The 21,037-nt window shown below is 37.5% G+C and overlaps 4 protein-coding genes across 7 annotated transcripts; 3 read left to right on the forward strand and 1 right to left on the reverse strand.

Annotated features, from left to right (window-relative positions):
- The first annotated feature begins 2,950 nt into the window (after positions 1-2,950).
- Positions 2,951-4,885, forward strand: LOC126788563 (aquaporin PIP2-2). The gene is made up of 4 exons (XM_050514566.1): positions 2,951-3,310; positions 3,768-4,063; positions 4,194-4,334; positions 4,431-4,885. The coding sequence occupies exons 1-4, from the start codon at positions 3,016-3,018 to the stop codon at positions 4,542-4,544; spliced, it is 846 nt and encodes a 281-aa protein (XP_050370523.1). The 5' UTR covers positions 2,951-3,015; the 3' UTR covers positions 4,545-4,885.
- Positions 4,886-8,758: 3,873 nt separating this feature from the next.
- Positions 8,759-9,329, forward strand: LOC126788567 (uncharacterized). The gene has a single exon (XM_050514569.1). It carries the CDS (start codon positions 8,778-8,780, stop codon positions 9,186-9,188), a length of 411 nt encoding a protein of 136 aa, XP_050370526.1. The 5' UTR covers positions 8,759-8,777; the 3' UTR covers positions 9,189-9,329.
- Positions 9,330-10,265: 936 nt separating this feature from the next.
- LOC126788568 (uncharacterized) lies at positions 10,266-11,958 on the reverse strand. The gene is made up of 3 exons (XM_050514570.1): positions 11,894-11,958; positions 11,700-11,819; positions 10,266-10,593 (listed from the first exon to the last, which is right to left on the reverse strand). The coding sequence occupies exons 1-3, from the start codon at positions 11,912-11,914 to the stop codon at positions 10,477-10,479; spliced, it is 258 nt and encodes an 85-aa protein (XP_050370527.1). The 5' UTR covers positions 11,915-11,958; the 3' UTR covers positions 10,266-10,476.
- A 2,067-nt stretch (positions 11,959-14,025) lies between these two features.
- LOC126788561 (probable serine/threonine-protein kinase PBL28) lies at positions 14,026-18,890 on the forward strand. Of its 4 annotated transcripts, none has more exons than XM_050514564.1 (10): positions 14,026-14,282; positions 15,070-15,239; positions 15,603-15,741; positions 16,144-16,502; positions 16,603-16,838; positions 16,959-17,085; positions 17,172-17,243; positions 17,322-17,499; positions 18,169-18,301; positions 18,457-18,582. In XM_050514564.1, exons 2-10 carry the CDS (start codon positions 15,155-15,157, stop codon positions 18,490-18,492), a joined length of 1,365 nt encoding a protein of 454 aa, XP_050370521.1. In that variant the 5' UTR covers positions 14,026-14,282; positions 15,070-15,154; the 3' UTR covers positions 18,493-18,582. The 4 variants fall into 4 exon arrangements, with proteins under 4 accessions (XP_050370521.1, XP_050370522.1, XP_050370520.1 ...); XM_050514565.1 differs by having other exon boundaries at positions 14,027-14,282; positions 18,427-18,559; XM_050514563.1 differs by having other exon boundaries at positions 14,029-14,282; positions 16,147-16,502; positions 18,515-18,890.
- Positions 18,891-21,037: the final 2,147 nt, after the last annotated feature.

Raw genomic sequence — 21,037 nt, forward strand, 5'->3', positions numbered from 1 at the left:
TTGTTATGAATGTACTCAGAATGAAGATAATACCTATATATATAGAGTTCTGGGCTCCGATTTTGCCGGAAAATCTTAGAGCACCACCATGGACGGCGATAGCCCCTTGTGAGGGTTTTTGCACCTTGTACGGTAGTTGGTTCGAAGTGGGTATGATATCAAATGAAAGAGGAAATAGAGATCTTTCCAACAGTACCAACCATGATTAAATCCATCACTGAACGACAAAGTTATGACCGTAATTAGACGAAGAAAAAAAGGAGGAAGAAAAATAGTGTGAGAAATGGCAAAACAGTCAGAAAAAGATATAAGAAGTGACTATTTTTCTAATTTTGTTTAAAATTTGTTGACATTTTCTAATTCCCATTTAAATAAAATGACCATCTTATAATTGAATTATTTTCATTGACTTTTTTTATAATTTATATTGTTATTTGGTACTAATATATAATTTGCCCTATAATATTTTGTAGGTGATTAGAAATTATCCAACCTGATCATTAGGGTTTCATCGATCTTCTCTTATATTTATAATAAAAAATTTCAGCATTGGTCCCCAAATTCTTGTGACAAGATCAATGTAGCACTCATACTCTGAGTTGTACCAATATAGTACCCAAACTTGCAATTCTCTATCAATGATGGATCTGAGGCCAATTTCCATCATGTCTTCGTCTTATAGGTCACGTGTCTCGCACGTGACCACAAAAAAGGTATTTAGTACCCAAACTCTTGTGGGAAGGTCAATGTAGTACTCATATTTTGAGTTGTACCAATGTAGTATTCAAACTCACAATTCACTATTAACGACGAGTTTGATGCCAATTTCTAGAAAGGCTCCGTCTATTGGGTCACAAGTCCTAACCTCTTGTCTCTTCCCCCTTGTTCTCCTTCTCTTTCACTCTCAGTCCTTCCACACTTTACTTCTGAGCTCTAATTTCAAGGCAAAGCAACATCATGGGTTGTATTTCTTCCAATCTCTTCAACTACGATGACGACTTCTCCCAGCTCAGTAGCTCTGCCTTGAGCCACCACATCGTCTCCCTCACCTCCTCCACCTATGGCCTCCTCACTCTCGACCCTCCCCCTTCCTCCACCTCTACCCCCACCACTCCTCTCACCCCACCTTCCCGGTTCACACTCGGGTCCATCTTCTAGATCTTCCTCTGCGAGCTCAGGTCGCTCTGGTCTGACCCAAAGCCCTTCCGGAAATTAGCCTCAGACTCGTCGTTAATAGTGAATTGCGAGTTTTGGTACTACATCAGTACAACTCAGAGTATGAGTATTACATTAACCTTGTCACAAGAGTTTAAGTACTAAATATACCCTTTTTTGTGTGGTCACGTGCGGAACACGTGATCCAGAAGACAGGTCCGTGATAATTGGCTTCAGACCCGTCGTTAATAGCGAATTGTGAGTTTGAGTACTATATTGGTACAACTCAGAGTATGGATACTATATTGACCTTACTAAAAGAGTTTGGGGACCGATGCTGAAATTTTTTCTATTTATAATATGGTCAGTGTCCTCTCCCTGTAACTTAGGCCACATGCAGAGCTTCTTGCGAATGATAATGACTTTTGGTCCCATGTACCGGATGTATATACCTAGGAAGCACAGAAACGTGTCTTCACCCGCGTTTCCTGCTTCCGAAGCGGAACCACTCCGAAAACGCAACGGAAACGTCCGGAAACGCCCGCAAACGTGTTTCCAGAAAAATATGTTTCGGAAACGCGAGTTTTTTAAAAAATAAAGGTTTTTTTATGTTTTTTTTATTTTTTAATGAAGGGCTAGACCTACCTTCGTCAAGTCAAATGACTTATTTCGAAATATTTTTGACCTCTCGCCGAGTCGCCGACCCTCCATCTCTCTTGTTGATACATAGATCTCTCATTATATTTGTATTATGTCGAATGTTGAACACCAAGTTATTTAAGTTATTTGAGATTTTGAGTTACTTAAACTAAAAATTTGTTATTATATTTAATTTTTGTATAATTTATATATATATTTTATTTCGACGTTTCCAAAACGTACTCACTTCCTAAACATTTTGAAAAACACACTTCAACGTACCCGTATCTGATTCCGTGCATCCCAGGTGTATACTATAGAAAAGATATACAAGAAAGACGATGCAAATTCTTTCATGTAGTTTTAGAATTTTAGCCATCTACTTATCGGTATACGAGTAAAAATGAAGATTCTAGGGTGTGAGTTGGCTAGCTAGCTAGATTCGTAAAAACTTGAAGTGTTGTTTGTTAGAACAAATTAAATATGAAATTTATTAGCTACTCTAAATCCTAAATTTTGTGACGAGAAAGAAAGTTGGTAAACCCTAACTATTACATGATTCATGTATATAACAGAAATTTGAATTCTAGAGTGTTAGATTTCCTAATAAGTTTTCTGTTTTAGAAGGGAAGGGAAAGTAACAATCATAGATGATGCGTAAAAGTTGTGGCCACCAAGCAAAGCAAAAACCAAAGGAAAATGTGTGTCATTATACCGTTGCATCCTTCTTTTTGGGGTCTAGATGACCGTTTTACACTTATTATTCTACCTACTACATAGATTTCCATTTAACATCACTAACCTTATAGCTATTTTCACTATTGCAACAACTCTTAAGATTCTTTTGGGTCTCTAAGACCTTTTAATCATATATTAGTCCCAAAAATTGATGAACAACGTTGAGAAAATGAAGAAAAACAAAAATCGTATAGCTTTTTTAGGAGCCGTTGGAAGACAAAGGGGGGCCCTTGCAAGCGAAACCTAGCTAATAAATATGGATTAATTATGGGCGGCAAAAAAATATAATTATCTCTAATCACCTTCTTAATTATTGCTTAGCAAGCACTCTATGTGACCCCCCCCCCCCCCCCCCCCCCCCCCCATATTGGCCATATATACCCCTATACACTCCCACTCTTCTCCATCAACACTCACACACAACTTCTTCTCCTCCTCCTCCTCCCTGTTGATTCCCAGCTACACCCGCTCAGAGCTAAGGCCATGGCCAAAGACGTTGAGGGAGCTGAGCATGGCGAGTTTGCGGCAAAGGACTACCATGACCCTCCTCCTACTCCTCTTTTCGACGCCGACGAGCTGACCAAATGGTCATTTTACAGAGCTGTCATCGCGGAGTTCATTGCTACGCTTCTGTTCCTTTACATCACTGTGTTGACTGTGATCGGGTACAAGAGCCAAAGCGCGACTGACCAGTGCGGTGGTGTTGGGATTCTCGGCATCGCTTGGGCCTTTGGTGGCATGATCTTTATTCTTGTTTACTGCACCGCCGGTATCTCTGGTAAGTCATCGTTGACTTTCTTTAACACTATCGCCAAAGTAGGAATTTTGCTTGGGATGCGTTTGGTATGTGCTTTTAGGTTACAGAAGTACTTCTTAGTGTTTACGTACTACTGCTAACAAAAGCACTTAGTGCCTGCTTCTCTTACAAGTGAAATTGTTATAAAGGGGTGTTGATGTCTTTTTCTGCAATCGTTCAACTAAATGGCAGACAATATTTAGTGGTTGTAGTTTTAACTTGAAGAAAGAAGAAGAAAGAAGGTGGACTTTCACCCAAGTTGGCAACTTAGACCTAAGTTACAAGTATCAAATGAAAATATGCTTGAATTGTTGTTTGGTTGCTGAGATATATTGCAAGGAAGTTGAAATTCGACTGTTTAATTGTGCATATCCAAGTGACTGATGAAATATTTGATCAAAAAAAAAAGTGACTGATGAAATACTTGTGGCAATTGCAGGAGGACACATAAACCCAGCTGTGACTTTCGGGCTCTTCTTGGCACGCAAGGTGTCGCTCCTCAGGGCTGTGCTCTACATAGTAGCACAGTGTCTGGGTGCTATCTGTGGTGTAGGGTTGGTCAAGGCCTTCCAGAAGCACTTATTCAACGAGTACGGCGGTGGAGCTAATTCGTTGGCCGCTGGTTACAGCAAGGGCACCGGATTAGCCGCTGAGATCATCGGCACCTTTGTTCTTGTCTACACTGTCTTCTCTGCCACTGACCCAAAGAGAAATGCCAGAGACTCCCATGTTCCTGTAAGCACCTAACTAATATCCTCCTTCAGTCGTATATAGTTGAACATATACTTGATCATTAATCCACATCAGAAAATTGTTAATTAATTAGCTAACCATTTTGTCTATGTTTGATTGTTCTTGAATAAAGGTCTTGGCACCACTTCCCATTGGATTTGCCGTTTTCATGGTTCACTTGGCCACCATTCCCATTACTGGCACTGGTATCAACCCCGCAAGAAGTTTTGGAGCTGCTGTTATCTACAACAAAGACAAACCCTGGGATGACCACGTAAGTAGAATATGCTTGTTCCATGTTCCAATTCATTGACTCCTAATACATATTTTGGTTTAATTTCTAATCATGAATACTTTACCCTATTTCCAGTGGATTTTCTGGCTTGGACCTTTCATTGGAGCTGCCATCGCTGCCTTCTACCACCAATTTGTTCTAAGAGCAGGAGCAATTAAGGCCCTAGGTTCTTTCAGGAGCAATGCTTAGTTTCACTTAAGCATGATTTTCCACCCATGCTCATGGTCTCTATTCTAAAATTGGAGGATTGCAAGTATGTCCCTCTCATGGGCTCAAAACTCGGACGAAACTGGAGGACCATGGAAAATTGTAGATAAACGTTGCTGCTTCGTTGGGCAGGGGTGTACTTGTGATCCCACTCTTTTCTTTCTTTTGAGAGTATGTATGTGCTGTTGTTGATTATTTCTTCTGCATGTGTATCCTTATCTTTAATTTAATTACTGTTTTCACTTGTAAGTGGGTGTTTTCATGATCATGTTGATGCCAGCAGATAAAGTTAATGAAATGTGGGTTGTGTTGTCTGGTCTCAATCATCCTCTAGTGCTTCACTTATGTCAATACGTCCATTGGTCCCTAGCTCTTAGATTAGAAGTTATGCCAACATTTTCTTTCAGACAATGGAGCCTAAGAAATTTTGAAAGATACACTTTTAACTATATTACGTTAAGTAAATCATTCGTGCACCATCAAAATACTGGTTTCCTATGCTTAGGTCTATTTGCTCTTTAGTCTCTGAAGCAAAAACTTGAGAATTTTTTTTTCTTCTATAAAATGTTATTTAACTAGATGTTTTTAATCATTACATTAAGTTCGTTGAGTGATAAAAAATCAGTGGTTGGTGAAATTATATCATCAGTTTCATCTCTCTAATCTACTAATTAGATGAGCAGGGAAATTATATATACTTGTTGAGATGGAAACGATGGATTCAAAATGAATTCATATAGGTTTACATGATTAGTTCAAACATTATTGATTATATGCAAGAGAACTGATGTACACAGTTTTTTTGGTGTGCCACACAGTTAAGCAAATGTTCATGATGAAAATAACAACACTCATGAACACTCTATGAAGCCCTCTCCTCGCTCATCTCTTCCTCTCTCTCTCTCTCTCTCTCTCTCTCTCTCTCACACAAACACAGATAGAGAGATTGTGGCTGACTGGCTATACATTAAGGGGATCGTAGTATAAAATTAAAAGCACAGCTTTGTTCAAAGCATCCTTATCCTTTATCATATATATATTTGTTCATATAATCAATTAAGGGTGCTGATGATGAGCTAGTTAAATTAGTAGCATAGTTTATAATAGTTGTGCATAGAGTGCTTTTCTGGTGGTGGTTCATGGAGAGTGAGATGGATGATGATGCATTATTATCTGTCACAGTTGTTGTTAAAGGGACACTACAATATGTGTTAGGTGTAGTGAGGTCATTAGAGATTGGAGTTTGTTTTGCTTTTATAAAAGTTTTTTTTTTTGGAAATGTCTTTTATAAAAGTTGGGATGTCCATGGAATATAGTTTCTTCTGGTGATTAGTACGTCTACCTTATCTTGTCCAATTATTATATGCTTTCTGGTCGTTTTCTAGGAATAACTAGGTAATTGCTTTAGCAGCTGCTTCATGATGCACATATTGGCTTAATCTATGCACTATGCTTGTGATGAGAGAGTTGTTTGCTTAAGAAAGCTCAAGGCTGTTCTCGAGTGTTCTGTGTGAATTCAATGGATAAGGATATCTGAGCTCCTTTTTGTGTATATGACAATTGAGAAATGGTGCAAGTGATAGTAGCGTTTGTTATATATCCACTACATAGTTAGAAGTGCTTTTATTAGGAGAAATCTCCTGGGCTTGAGACTTGAGAGGAAGCTGGAAGCTGCTAGTAGTGGCAATCGCTTTCAACGAAGGAACTTTATATGCATGGTCTTTTCTTCAGAGTTGTGGACGAATATTAAAGGATGTGACAATACTCGATCGGTGAAAATAGAAACATAAGTACTTGCTCTATAGATCTTATCTCCTCTTGTAAGCGGGTCGATTTTGGACAGTAAAGGAAGAAAAATTCATAGATCTACTCCTGCTATGCTTCTTCAAATTGGTCGATGATTCTTTAAAAAAACCACTGAAAATGCTTTTCTAATCCCAAAAGCCTAACAAATTACTTCTCCCCATCTGAAAAGTAGGTACTTTCAGTTGGGGCCTTAGGGGTTACATTAGTAGTTGAGGTACTAATAGAGTTGTAGACTTGTAGTGTATGTTTATTTCAATTAGTTCATAAAATCAATAAAGATTTCTTGTAGTATCAACTACTGAATTGGTGTTTTACTATGTTGTCCAATAACGTTGAAGATGATCGCTAGCTAGAGGCTGGAGCTTTGTTAAAATACTGATGTCACAAACATTATCTATGAAATTATATCATAGGTAATTAAACAAAGCAATAGATTAACAATCATCTATCCTTACGTTATGGCTTGAAGAGATTACACAATTAATTAACAATTTGTATCTTGTATAGCTACTAGCCATGGCGTAATGAGATTACATAATTGCTGGTCCAAGGTCCAGATCACTGCAGTTTACAAGAGTATATATCGACAGTTCGATACACACACAGCGCTCTAGATTGATCAACATCATTGATGTTATACAAGAACGATCCTCATACTTTTCGCGATCGGTATAAGACTAGCTACTTGGCCGTAATGCAAGCGCGCGACTTCTTCAACATCGATCCATCTTGGCCGGAGACCGTTATGGCATATCACCATGCAGGTATGGTACGTTGGAACTTAAGAGGTGTCTAGCCTACTCTTGCCTGCAACCCAAATTCATTTTAACGTACTACGTATAAGCTTCAATTAACAAGAACAAAATAGAGAAATGCATGAAGAAACTGAAAATGAACGTTAAAATTGAAAATTATGGACCTGTCAATACTCAATAATTAACCTTGCAAGTGTAAGTGGCAAACTGGTTCCTTATATCAATTATCACATTCTAGCAACTCCTGTAATTTGCGGAAGCTGCATTGTCCAAACATGTGAAACCTATAAGAGTCCCAGTAGCACGAAGCAAGGATCTTGTGCATTTTTCTCAAGTAAATTACAGAGAACGAGACTACTGCTACTGAATGTGAAAAATGAGTTGGGATTTAATAAGAGAATGGGATCGGAAAACAGCTTTGAAGAGTGTCATGATTCTCACACTAGTGGGGAAGAAGAGGTTGCATTTATTTTGGATTTGGCATGCGCCTAACCTAGATCTGCCATAATATAACTAATGTCCCAGGACCTTGAAAGATACAGAAGCTGAGGAGCCTGAGGCCACCCACTAAAATGACACACATCATGAACTATGTATGTCAACATGTCCTTTGCCGGCCCTCCAAGCTAAGAAACCATGCATGCTTGCACCTCCCCATTACTCACTCTCTGAGTATAGATTTTCTGAATTCATTGAAGAAACATGGTTAAGTACTAGCAAAGTTTATCCCCTTAATGATTTATCGGTATATATATATATATAGTAATTCTCAGCTGCGGACGTCCGCACCGTCGTACGGTGCGGATTCGGCGATTCCGGCCACCGGCGACGCGACGACCGCGCCGACTAGCACAACTGCACTCCCCTTCTCCCGGTGCTCCGGAATCACTGTTACCGCACCGGACGTCCCTAGCCGAGAAGCCCTATATATATATATATATATATATATATATATATATATTCGGCTAAGAATATGTAATCTTCAAAATGAACTTACATTTGAACAAATAAAATAGTGGTATATCATTTAATGAACAAATGTACTAGTATGTGGACACGTTTAAATTGTTATTTATAGGATAACATGTCTATGCGTGTTTCAATGCATTGTACTTGTAGTGCATTGTAATACAACTTTAAATGATGATTATATGCTTGTTGATAACCTATGATGATTTGGAACAATAGGGTGAAGAAGTGATGGATCATAGTCCTAGTCCCCACTCATGTGTAAGGTACTCAAGAAGATGAACATGATTTAGAGAAAAGTATAGTGAACATAATAGGCTTGCATGCCAAAGAAAGTAAATGACAACCATACCATGTAAAACATTTGACTTCATTACAATTGGTCCATAATTATCATCTAAATGGACAATTGAATAGAAGAAAGTAGAATTTCCCTCCAGTAGCTAGCTTGCAAATTAACCTGCAATCAAGATTATGATCCTTAAAAATTGAAGTTGCTAAGGGTATTTGGTGATGTATACAGATTCCCATCATTCTGTTCTCTCCCCCTGAGCTTCTTTTCCATCACCAAAATTCTAGTCCAAGCAACAACCACTTCCCACAACCTTATAAAAGCCTTACTAACGCACCCAAAAGTTTCACAAGAAAACTACTACAACTTTAGCTTCAAACGTTGAATGTGAGAATGAATTCTATTCTTCCAGTCTTTCTCTTGTTCTCTTCTCTAACCCTTCTCTCCATTGCTAGTGCTCAGGAAAGAGCTCCTCATGGACTAGCCAGAGAGAACCCAATGGCGTTTTCGCCGACGGCGTATGACTTCTTTCATCCCAATGCAAGAAATCCGGTTGGTAAAGACCCTTGTGTTGCTTCCAATTGCTCGCCATTTCCTATTGCAGCCCATGTCGAAGCAACTGAAGGTCATGAGAGTATGTTTTCTGGATCACAGAATGGGAAGAAAGGGGTCGGAGCTGGTGGCATTGTCGGCATTGTGTTCGGTCTAGGATTTGTGGTGTTTCTGGCGATGGGCGTTTACTATGTGATTGTCGCACGCAGAACACAAATGACGAGGGCTAATACTGTTAAACCTGATGTATGAGGCTTCATAGCTTGGAGATGAAGCCATCTACTACACCACCCAATCAGATTATGTAGTGTGTATTTATAATTCATTATGTAGTTGCATGGTATTTAACTATTTATGAGTATGACTAATGAAAATCATTACTAGTATGCTCAAAATTCAGCAGAACTAGATGATTACAAATGTTCGTGATATACAAATATAGATGCTCACCAGTAAAACGCTAAATCACTCGGGTCATTACTCTCATTTGAAGAAAATAAAGAACTGTTTATTTTATTTTCGGTCTGAAAGGAAAGATATGATATTTATTCAAACAACCGAAACAAGGCTTCAGGATAACGAGACCTAATCCCATATTGTCTGCAAACACCATAATCCTGAAGTGGTTATAAACAGCAAAAGACCTAATCCTGAAGTGGTTATAATCACCAAATGACCTAATACCAAAGTGGGTTATAAACACCAAATGATCTGATACCAAAGTGGTTATAAACACCATAAGACCTATTCTCAAAGTGGTTAAAAATACCCCAAGTCGTCTGACCCAAACTCTCGCCGTCCAATACTCTCCTTCCTCAAACTATTGATCAGAGATAATTCTGCCCTGTGCGACTCTCTGTCAACTTCAGTATACAACTATACATCTTGGTATCTTTACTAGGAATGAAGTAATTTCAGCATCAACCCATATTGAGCCAAACTTCGACACGAGAGAATTTGGATGAAAAAGTTTGCAGCAAACTTTAAGTTCTATTTTACTGGCATCTGAGATTGTATTCTCCTATTTTAAAATGAAGTATACGGAAAGCGTCACAAACAGCACAGGTTTAGCAGAAATAAAATGGGGCTCAATTAGATGGTGACTGGAACTATAGACGGGCTGTGTTTGACGACCTGGGCACTTGGATAAGGACTGGAGAGGCTACAAAGTATATATATTCTTATATCGCTAGAAGCCCCCTGACAATTCTGTTTTTAAAGTACCATAATGTAAAAGGATGAACATCACAGAGGACATAGCTGAGTTGCAGCTATGGAGTGATAATCTTCAATCCATAACTGATATGTTTGCCAATTGAGCTAAAACCATTCTGGGGTCGCCAACATGATGGGCATACATTAATATAAAAACAAAAACAAGAGACGATGTTGCCGGTGATATGATTATGTCTTTGCATTACGGCCAATGTGCAAGCCATTCTGATTTCTCAGACATGTTAAACAATTTGATTCGTAGGCAAAATATAAAGGTAACAGAATCAGACTTCCATATTCTGTAAACATTTACTCAAAGAAAAATCTACCATCCGGACGAAGTTACGGACTCAATAGCTTTTTGAAATGTTCGGTCCACAGCTTTGTTCCAGAGGTGTGCAAATTCTGAGCGAGATTTCATTCCAAATATGGGCTCCCTCATCTGCAGAATGTTAAAAGAAAAATTTATATATCTAACCAGTAACATATCTAACCATCATTGCACATGGATAATTGATAAGTTCAGTAAAGTTCACTGCTACTTGCTTAATGTGAGAATATATCCAGTAAAAGAGCCATATAAGCCAAGTTCACAGAAGTCCATAACAGTAAAAGTTCCTGAATATATTAGTTCCACGATAGATGGTAGTTCAAATTTGATACTGCATGTAGTCTCACGTATTTAAGAGTTGACTAGGGGTTGGGTGTATCTCTTTTGGCCGATCGGGTTAGGTCACTTAGGTGTATCTACTATTGTACTTCAAATACCTAGCAACCAATAACACTATATTAAGTTTTTCTTTCTGTTTAACCACACATTTAATATTTCCTAAAAAAAAAAATAGGTCGGGTTCTTGGCAAAATCACACTTGGTATTTTTCTTATCCATTTTTGTTAAACCATTCCAGACCCTAATCCTGATAAAGTGGTGTAATGTAGAAAATTATTCACAAGCAACCAAGACAGTCGATAACTGTGTACAGAACAACTGTTCCAAACTCTCAGCCACAAGGCCCTAGCTATTCTACTCTCAATATGTCATGTAAGGATTTAAGCTCAATAGAAAAACCCTACCAAAACAATAGATTTTGCAACAGAATGTAGCATCTTTATGGCATTTTGATCATGGTCGACCAAATTCATATCAGCAAAGATTTAGTAATTAGTAATCTTTAATTAAGTTTCCGGACAAATCAAAGACAGAACACTGATCGAATCACTAGCCAGATGAAAAACATGAGTAGAACTCTTTTGCATATTCATACCCAATAAACGTTTAGCCAATTGTAAACAACCACCAACTGAGTTTTCTTTCACAAAAACCAGTAGGAAGAATCATGAGGCCTTCATCTCACACGAACACTATATCACAAAACCAAATACTGTTTCTAAACTCTAATCATACATAACTGTGGTCAATTGGGTAAGTGTTCAAACCCTGATATCAAACTTGGTTATGAACAATATCAATCCTATTTCTAACGCCAGGGTTTCAATCACCAACACCAAAACGGGCATCAAAATTGAATGAAAATTCTGGGTAATTACCTGAGATTGGGAAATGGGTTCAGATTTGGTGGCAGAGATGGAGGTGTAGATGCTTCGTCGTTGCTCAAACACAACGATTCCGGTGAATATGCATCCGAGTGCGGCGCCCAATAGACGCTCCTGCAAGAACATCAAATATTAGGATCACATACAATTTGGGTTCTGTCGAATAAGAAAGAATTGGGAATGTTTACCTGAGCAAGAACGCTAATCATGGTGGCTGTTGAATTTGATCTGCAAATGGCTCGAGTGCTCTCTAAACCTCGCAGCTTGGGGGATTTGGTTTTTGGTATTTATATTTATGGATCAAATTATGGGCCTGTCCAACCAAAGACCCAAATGTTTCGTAATGTTCGCCATCCTATGCTTCAGCAGTTCAGCTTCCAAGCCTGAGTCACAAGCCCAACTATGGATTAACCATTAAATTTTACATTAGCAAATAGTTTGCTTGTTTAGACACTTGGAATGGAACTCACCGAGTGTATACCAAAGAACACTTGCACCATTCATTTACAAGTCACATGTATTAACAACGAAGCTAACTGTGGTTAAAAAAAAATTCCGCAACCCAAAACCCATAAACCTAACACATAGTTTCCTCATTAAAAATCTTTGCCTCTTTTTGAGTCACGACAAGGGCTTGGTGATATTTGTCTTAAAAAAAATCTGCCTCTTGATCTCTTCTCCTCCAAAACCACAATCTCGCCCAAAACCTAACCTTTCAGGTCGTTAGCGGTTAGGCCGCACCATTTTCCACGTACTCAAGGACGGTGCTTAATGTATGTGCCCCAAGAAGATCGGAGAAGATATCGACTAGGATGGGAAGGAAAAAGTGAACGAGGATCGCAAGAAGGCCAAAACTTCGGCTTCCCTTCCGCCATCGCTCTCTTCATCAAGGCCTTCAACAATGGGGGTCCTTTTCCAATACATGACTTGACGAAGGCAAATCTTTCACGTCATTGATCTGGGTTTTGAAGAGCGGTGTCCATTCTTGTCATTCTTAGATCAGGTTTAGCACTGAGAAGACGTCACTCCAAGAAGATGAAGGCACAAAAAAAAATTGGAGTGTAGATTATAAAAGTATGAGTGCAAATTTCACGTATTATCCTTATTTATTAGTTATTCAAACCATAATGTGTGTCAAGATGAATTTTGATAAATTCCGGGGTATTTTAGAAAGTAAAAGAGAGATGAAGTAGCCAGTAGCTTTGAGTGGTCTTTTTCAGTGCAATACTGTCAAATTCTACTCCCAAATCCCAATAACCATTAGAAGTTGGTGCTACAACGTTTATCTTGAATAAGGTTATGTACTGTTTTGGCGTAGTTGACACAAACATTGATCTTTTTAAGACAAGATGTCAAGAACACACAAAGGTTGCCTTAGCACACATATTGTCCCCACTTGAGACCAAAGCACCTTCCACTATCCCAACTTGGTTAATGGGAAAGCTCTTTGCATGTGACCCCCAGACAAAGGTCACAGCCAGTGTCATGTGAGCAATCCCTTACAAGACTTTTGGACCATTTCAGACAGGGACTTGGTACCCAGTAGTCCAATTCTCTAGTCCATAGCTGATAGCTCCCGCCTCATTAGTTCTTCCATCTAAATACCCATTTGCTGAATCAATAGTTCAATACATAACATGAAGAAGAAGTAACATGCAAGATAGGTATTTAGAGAAATAAATACATGAAGAAGAAGACTCTGAATAGAGTTCATTGATTGACTCTGAACCACCAAAATAAAATAAAATAAAAAGACAAAAAACAATGAACTCATTGTTTATGATTGTGTGTTTGTTGTTGGTGGAAGGTTCAAATTATCATTGCCTATATATAATGTTCGAGCTTTTGTTTTAATAATTTGCATTATGGTGTCATTGGTGTGCAAAGTCATAACAATGATTAGCTAGTTTGATTTGGTAAAACAATTATTAGGTAGTTGGAGGTTTGGATAGAACACCCATGTTCTCCATAATTTACAATTATTTTTCATCTTCAAGTTCTGTTCTTATGCTTCTCGGGTTGAGGTTAGTTATAGACTTATAGGGAACTTATAGTTAGTGTTAACCAAAACAAGGTAGGAAACCTAATTTATCCTCTATGTTTAATTAAAAAATTATGAAAAATTCTTGACATTCTGTTTCAAACCAAATTTGCTGTCAAAATCACTGGGAACTAGGAAGTTTGAGTCTCTGAGATTTGGAGAAGGGAATTGATGACAGTGGCCCTGAGACAATAGTTCCTAACAGTACAGAAGTAAAACTAATAACTGTTATTATAGTCTCCATTCTTTTTTCATTTTTTTTTCTTTAGGATTGGCTATAGTCTCCATTCTCCAACCCTCATAATTGAATAGACCAAACCCCAAATGTGAAGAGGCCAGAAATCAAAGGGCATTTCAAGAACTACTGTCTTTGAGTCATAGGAACATCTGGACCCAACTAGTAAGATCTTATGCGCTGCCATTAATGATGTGTTTGTCTTTGGCTGCTTTCTTCTGGGAACCAAGTCTTTGTTTCCAATGCAAACAACCTGCAAAAGGGTCCTCTGCAATCTACTGCAACAAAACAAGTCTCTCTGGTAAGCTGAAAGCTCCTAAAGAAAGCTGCTTTTTTTTTCTTTTTTCAAAAGCTCCATGCTTGCAGGGCATGGTCAGCAGTCAGCTTTATGTTTCTGTTTCTGTTTCTATCTAGACTTCTAGAGTTGCATATATAACAAGTTCAGACCTTGCATAGCTCATGACCATCTCACTGTCTAGGATTTAAGAACTTTACCCGACTATGAACTTGCAGCTGTAGCCATCTCTTTGTTAAGTTTTAACGTATTGTGTTCAACTCACTTAAGAAATAATCAAACATCCAAATATGTTGCAAGATTTGAAGTTGTTTTCTTGTTATTCCTAGATCTTCTCTGAGCAAGAACAGTGACATATCTATCAGAAAAGTTTACCTTTTTTCAAAGTAAAAGGGGAATCTTGGGCAAAAACTAGTGGTTAAAGTAGAGGACTTGGGTTTCACAATACAAGTAGTGATTGACAAAACCTCTGTATCTGGGTTTGAAGACCTCACTAGTTTCAAACTCTTTCCTGTGGATGTGTTCTGTTCTGGGATTCAGGGGAATCTCTTGGGATTTGGACCTGAAGTTTTCTTCCTAATTTGGAATTGTGGGGATTTTAGCCGTTAAACAAACCCAATGATGGTCAAGTCCATTTCAACAATGACAGCCTGGTGTGTCGGTTCTACAGTGTTCTTCCTTCTGTTTTTATCCCCATTCTCTTTTGCCCCTTTCTGGAATTCAAGTCTCATGAAGATTCTGAACTGTCTGATATATACTTGAGTTCTAATCTTTTTGGTTCCTATCTTTGTAGTTTAAAATCATCAAGGGTTGTCTTAGAAGAGTGTCTAATGCCAAATTGGTTCTGGGGAGCTTCAATGGATTAATGCTTATTGACAATGCGCTTGTTCTGGTGGCAACAGTTGTCTCTACTTATACTCATTCAACTTGTACAGCCCAGCAGAACAAGTTACAAAATATATGGTACTCTCTCTCTAGCCTCTATTATTAGTCTGCATTAACAATAATAAAGAAAATTCATTCTTCATGTTGTTGTTCCTTTGAATATATACGTGGTGATTGGAATTGTCTTGAATTTGGGCTTACAGAATCACAATTTTGGAATTTCCCAGATTCAAAGAGGAGCACTGCATAGGTTTTCCTTTATGAAACATAACTGAATTTATTTTTCGAGACCAGCATAGCAATTCCTGCCAAGCTTAATTCCTATCAATTTTACTTGTCATTGGTTTTGGGTAGTAATTAGTTCTTTCCTTATTGTGATTGTAGTTGCCTCAGATGTATACTGATTTTTTTGTTCTTTTTACTTCTTCCTGAAACCTATAGCTGAAGCTTTAGTGACTTTCAAGAGCAGAGTTGGAAGTCCTGAAATCTCCACTGGTCGGATTGGAAAATATCCATGTCGAAAACAATGGACATTGCTCAATTATTATAAACTGAAGGACCCTTGTGTTGTTGTTTTTGTGTAAGATCTCTCTCTCTCTCTCTCTCTCGTTATTGGATTTAAACACATGTTACCCTTACCTAGTTTCTAATTAGATGCTAGTGCTATGAAGGTTTTTGAGTCCTTGTGAAAACCATGTCATTCTACTTCTTACTTCAAGAATTCATTTTATGTATCATGTTTAACTAGTTACCTTAAACAAGGTGTAGGTAGGCTCTAGTGCTCCCAGTCAGGTGGGTTCAATTGTAATGAGGATACATAAATTCTCATTTTGGTTCGTATGAATCTGAAATCTTCAAATATTTACAACAAATAATAATAATAACATTCATATAAGTACCATTATAGAAGTGTAATACAAGTAGCTTATATTCAATCATTCATAGCATTCAAGTTGACTCAGTTCATCTGTTCATCATGCAGCAGCAAATTTCCTGGTATCTCTTCAATTCCCCTGCGACCGAACAAAGTCAACTTAGCACCATTTGCTCCAAGACTTTTCGTGACCCAGTCTTCTATTAATTTGGAAAAAGAGCTCCATAAGCCAAGAAGCAGAAGGATAGCATACATAGTTGATGGAGACAGCAATGTTCCAACATTAACATTTGTACAAAAAACTGATGATAAAAAACCGAAACAGAAAGTTGCAGCCATTATTGGTGGAGTTGTTGCTGCTTTGCTTGTGGTTATTATAGCAATACTTGTTTACATTTATTTGAAGCGTCTTAAAAGAGTGGTGAGACGAACATCTGATACATCATCTTCTACACCATCTCCCCATGGTAAGGCTAGCTGAAATTCCACAACTGTTAAGGCTAATTGTGATATGGCTTGCTGTGTAGTTAAGTACATAAGTTTCTTCATTCTTTTCACTGCTTTCAGTTGAATGGACAAGAGGAGACACATCCCCTTACGCTGTTGCGCTATCTCCATATGACACACACAACTTGAGGCAACTGACAATATTGGAACTGGAACAAGCTACTAGAAATTTCAATGAAAATAATATCATAGGCCAAGGTAGATTTGGTTTGGTCTACAAGGGATTGCTCCAAGATGGATCTATTGTGGCTATCAAGAGACGCCTACATGCTCCAACTCAGTATTTCTTTCAAGAGGTAACAAGTCAGCAATCATTTCTTCTCCAGTCAACCTCGACTTTCTCTGTGAAGTGGTAGTGTCTATACACACTTTTGTTGGAACTTCTTAGTATCTTGTTTTGTCTTGATCAAATATAGGTGAAGCATATTGCTCGTGTGAACCACATGCATATTCTCAGGCTCATTGGTTATTGTCAAGATACAAGTCAACAGTTACTTGTCTATGACTACCTTCCAAATGGAAATGTCGGAAATCATCTATATGGTACTCTCTCACTCACTAACTCACTCATTTACTGATGCACATGCACTTCTGTCTCCAGCAATCCCTCTAACTACATAGTTGTGCAGATGCTGAAGGTTTACCTATTGGAAAGTTAAGTTTATGGCAAAGGTTATCTGTTGCTTTGGGAGCAGCCAAAGGTACATCACCTGGTTCAACTTCTAGTTCATGCTTAGATTTTTCTTCTACATTAATTACATACTTTTATTTTGGATCAGGACTTGCACGTCTTCATAGTTTGGTACCTCCACTCCTGCACATGAATTTCAGGACAAGCAATGTTCTTTTGAATGATAACTTTACACCCAAGGTGTCTGATTACGGACTAACCAGGCTGCTAAATAAGGGTCACTATGCCGGATCGTCTTCAGCAATAGACTGCTTTCTTGACCCAGAGTATGTTATCTCTTTTCAGTCCACTAAATTTTGTGTGCAAACAATATAGAATGCATCTAGCATCTCTTTTTATCTGCAGTGTTATTGTATACTAGCGGGCCAGATCACTTGATGTGCAAGAATGGCCTGTAGGAAAATATGAGTAAGGATCCTCCTCCACTAGCTAACTCACCAAAGATTTCTTGGAAGTCATTCTTCGCACGCCAAGTGATTTGTTTAGTGAAATGACCACCTAATATTGATATTGATCAAATTATTGAATTTGCACACATCTGAGTAATGCATACCTCTAATACTGATACTACAGAAAGTGATTTTGGATAGATATTCCTCCTCACATCTAATATGCTTCTCACTGTTCCACTTCTTTTTGTAAATTTAAACATCTGTTACTGAGTTTATACGGACTTCAATAATGTTACTTAATTACCGCTCGGTTGATCTTAAGCTGTCAGCAATTCAGCATTGTATTTTATTATGCAGATATGGCTTGAGTTTCTAGTCCTATGTTGATTTTTTTTTTGTGAATGATCCTATATTGAATAAACTAGTGACATTCTTAGTTGTTGTCAAAAAAGTTGATAGGAGTTTGAGTTCAATATCTTTCTTCGAAGAGAAATCTGTAAATTTTATGTTAACAGCTATTTTTGTTACTGATGTCTCCTGCAGGTTAGATTCACTGAAGGAATTTTCAGAAAGAGGTGACGTGTACAGTTTTGGGGTCTTCTTACTGGAATTAATCAGCGGACGTGAAGCAAATGGCAGAAACCAGTTAAATTCGGGAAATAACTTAATATTGCAGGTAATAACCGTAATATTACAATAGTAGCCGTTATCAGTGAAAACTTATAGATTTAGTTTATGCATATACTGTGGTTCGACCTTGGTATATTTTTACAATTCGCAAATGTATTTATTAATGTGAAGAAAGAGAGGAAGTAACTAGGTGCAGTGCAGCTCCTCTTGTTCTTGCTCAAACCTTTCGGTTCTTAGAAGTTTGTGTATGCATTTGAAGGCAAGGGACTGCGAGGAGTTGGAGAGATTTGTTGATAACACATTAGGAAACTTTACATTGGAAGCTGCAACAAAACAGATGATGGAGTTAGCACTGAGGTGTATAGATGCTAGTGAACAAAGACCACAAATGAAGATTGTTGTTCAAGAGCTCGAACGAATTCAAACTAGAGAAATTAGCCATTTTCAGATTGAAGTCCATGAGGAGATAGGTGCTGTGACTCTTGGTAGTGAACTTTTCAAATGAGCACCTCTGCAACATTCATCTCTTCATTCTTTTATAGATTTGATTGGTTTGTAGTTAGTTACAGAAGAGAAATACATTGTATAAAAGCATTCTTGAAGTATATAAATCAAATGAAGATGGTACATAGTGATGGAATATCTGCCTCTGCTAAGACTTTTAGGGTTAATGTATAAATTTAGCGCAATATCTAAAACCCTTGATTACTTGAGATGCCATTGCTTGGAGTTTGGAGTTCAAGCCAACAAGTCCATGGCTCTATAAGGTTCTTAGATGCATTGTAAAATAAGTTGGTTAGATTTCCAATAGAAGAGAAATTTGACAGCAATTGGTTCCTCGTGGGAAACATACTGAATAGTACAGCTAGACTTCATTCAAATGTGTGACACATAAATTGAAGAGGGAGAATTTCATTTAATATGAATTTCTATATGACCCCTTCAGCCAAAAAAAAAAATCAAATTTCAGATATATCTTCCTATAGAAATGCATTAAATATGTTTGGAGACATTTTCTTTCCTATACACTACCTTGTGATTCCTGTTATTTTTCTATCCACAGAAAATACATTTATGATTATATTTGGTGGACATTGTTATTTTTCCTCAACTGGAATTTGCTTTATCCAGCCAGTTCACCGTTTATGTATCGCATCACTTTCATATCTTCTGAGATTCTGACAGAAAAATAAGGCTGCATTTTTTTGCATTTGCACAATACTGCTACCACCTTATGAACACAAAATTTCATAATACTTTATTCTGGGAAGCCAAATGGATTCTTTATTCAATACCTTAATTTTATATAGGAAGATGACATTATACGTTCATGAAAACAGAGTTCAACATTAGCATGTTCTGCTGCAGCGCAGAAATTATTTGTTCTAACAGATCAAGTTCAAGTTGTTTACTTTGAACAGGTTCGTCGTTGGAGTTATTCTTCCAACATCAATGACAGTTGAATTCTTCTCCAGTTGCGGCAAACACTTCCGCAGCGGATGACATCCTTAACACTTAAGAGAACAAGTATCTGTGACATGAAATCTATCTCTATGTTTTCCCAATCTCGGAAGTTGGACTTGTTGTTCGTCATTGTGACTGAGGGTTTTATTTTCCTGCAACCATCATAGATCAAAATCAGGTACTATGTACAAGTAATAAAAAAAATTAAATCAAGCATTAGAGAAATTAACACCTAATCAAATCCTTGCATAACATTATACAAACTAAGAGAAAAGATAGCAATTAGTCAACCTCATTTACTAGTAGATGCTCAAGTTTTGAACTGACTGGTGAAACAGAACATTGACAAGATTATACCTTTTGAGACATGTCTATCACTTGACTCATGCCTTAAGTGATATGAAAATTCTAGACAACATAACAGACGTCAACTATTTGAGTATATATGATACGCACATCCAACACAATTCAGAAGAATACTTAAACCTATGAATTAACCTTCACTACATCATAAATGATATGCAGCAAAATGCATGAGTAATAGGGTAACTGCAAACTACTGGACTGTTTCATCTAGTACGCTTTGATCATACATCTGCTAAACCACAAATAGTTAACTAAAGAAGGCAATTGTAATATCAGGGATGTTGCATGCACAATGGTGATCAAAGTCAATAAAATAAGAAGATAGAAAAAGTCGTCTGCTCCTAATTTTAATGATAGAAAGATCATTCATGTTTCCTCTTCAAGCACTGAAACCACCGCCAATTAGGAAACAAGATTAACATGGATAAGAAGTGAAGTACATTATAAGGTTATGTGCAGTACAAAACCATTAAAGACAATCTGTAATGGAAACTTTAGTCTGTTCTACACCAATAAAGCTTTCGAGAAAATATTACATATAATGTTCACTACGCAGTATGGAAATACAAAAGTCCATTAGGGAAACATTATTTGGTTATACAAGAGGTGAAGCTTTGAAGTGCACTTGAAATATCAATGAAGGTTCGAGAAAAAAATTTATTACTGTCAACAAAGATTCGAGAACATTCTAAATAATTCGACAAAGAAGTGAATATTAAAGGAAAATGAAAAATGTTCTCAAGAAAAAAAAGAACATATGTTCTGGTAGATGACAGAATCCTGCCATTTCTTTACAAATCCATGGTTAAATTTTCTTCATTATAAGTCAAATATAATATATGATTGCACGAAAATTAGAAATCGTCCAGAATAACCTCAATGAAATCACTCATATCAAAAGCAGTAGATTTAGAAACTGGGGATCTTTAATTAATTTCAAGTTCATCGACCA

This window comes from Argentina anserina, chromosome 3, assembly GCF_933775445.1.
Source record: "Argentina anserina chromosome 3, drPotAnse1.1, whole genome shotgun sequence".
NCBI lineage: Eukaryota > Viridiplantae > Streptophyta > Magnoliopsida > Rosales > Rosaceae > Argentina > Argentina anserina.

Coding starts and splice junctions, on each gene's coding strand:
- LOC126788563 (XM_050514566.1), top strand. CDS start 3,016: ATGGCCAAAGACGTTGAGGGAGCTGAGCATGGCGAGTTTGCGGCAAAG. Junction 3,311..3,767: donor CTGCACCGCCGGTATCTCTG/GTAAGTCATCGT, acceptor TGGCAATTGCAG/GAGGACACATAAACCCAGCT. Junction 4,335..4,430: donor ACAAACCCTGGGATGACCAC/GTAAGTAGAATA, acceptor CCCTATTTCCAG/TGGATTTTCTGGCTTGGACC.
- LOC126788567 (XM_050514569.1), top strand. CDS start 8,778: ATGAATTCTATTCTTCCAGTCTTTCTCTTGTTCTCTTCTCTAACCCTT.
- LOC126788568 (XM_050514570.1), bottom strand. CDS start 11,914: ATGATTAGCGTTCTTGCTCAG. Junction 11,820..11,893: donor TGATTAGCGTTCTTGCTCAG/GTAAACATTCCC, acceptor ATGTTCTTGCAG/GAGCGTCTATTGGGCGCCGC. Junction 10,594..11,699: donor AACCCATTTCCCAATCTCAG/GTAATTACCCAG, acceptor AACATTCTGCAG/ATGAGGGAGCCCATATTTGG.
- LOC126788561 (XM_050514562.1), top strand. CDS start 15,155: ATGCGCTTGTTCTGGTGGCAACAGTTGTCTCTACTTATACTCATTCAA. Junction 15,240..15,602: donor AACAAGTTACAAAATATATG/GTACTCTCTCTC, acceptor TGAAACCTATAG/CTGAAGCTTTAGTGACTTTC. Junction 17,500..18,168: donor GACTGCTTTCTTGACCCAGA/GTATGTTATCTC, acceptor TGTCTCCTGCAG/GTTAGATTCACTGAAGGAAT.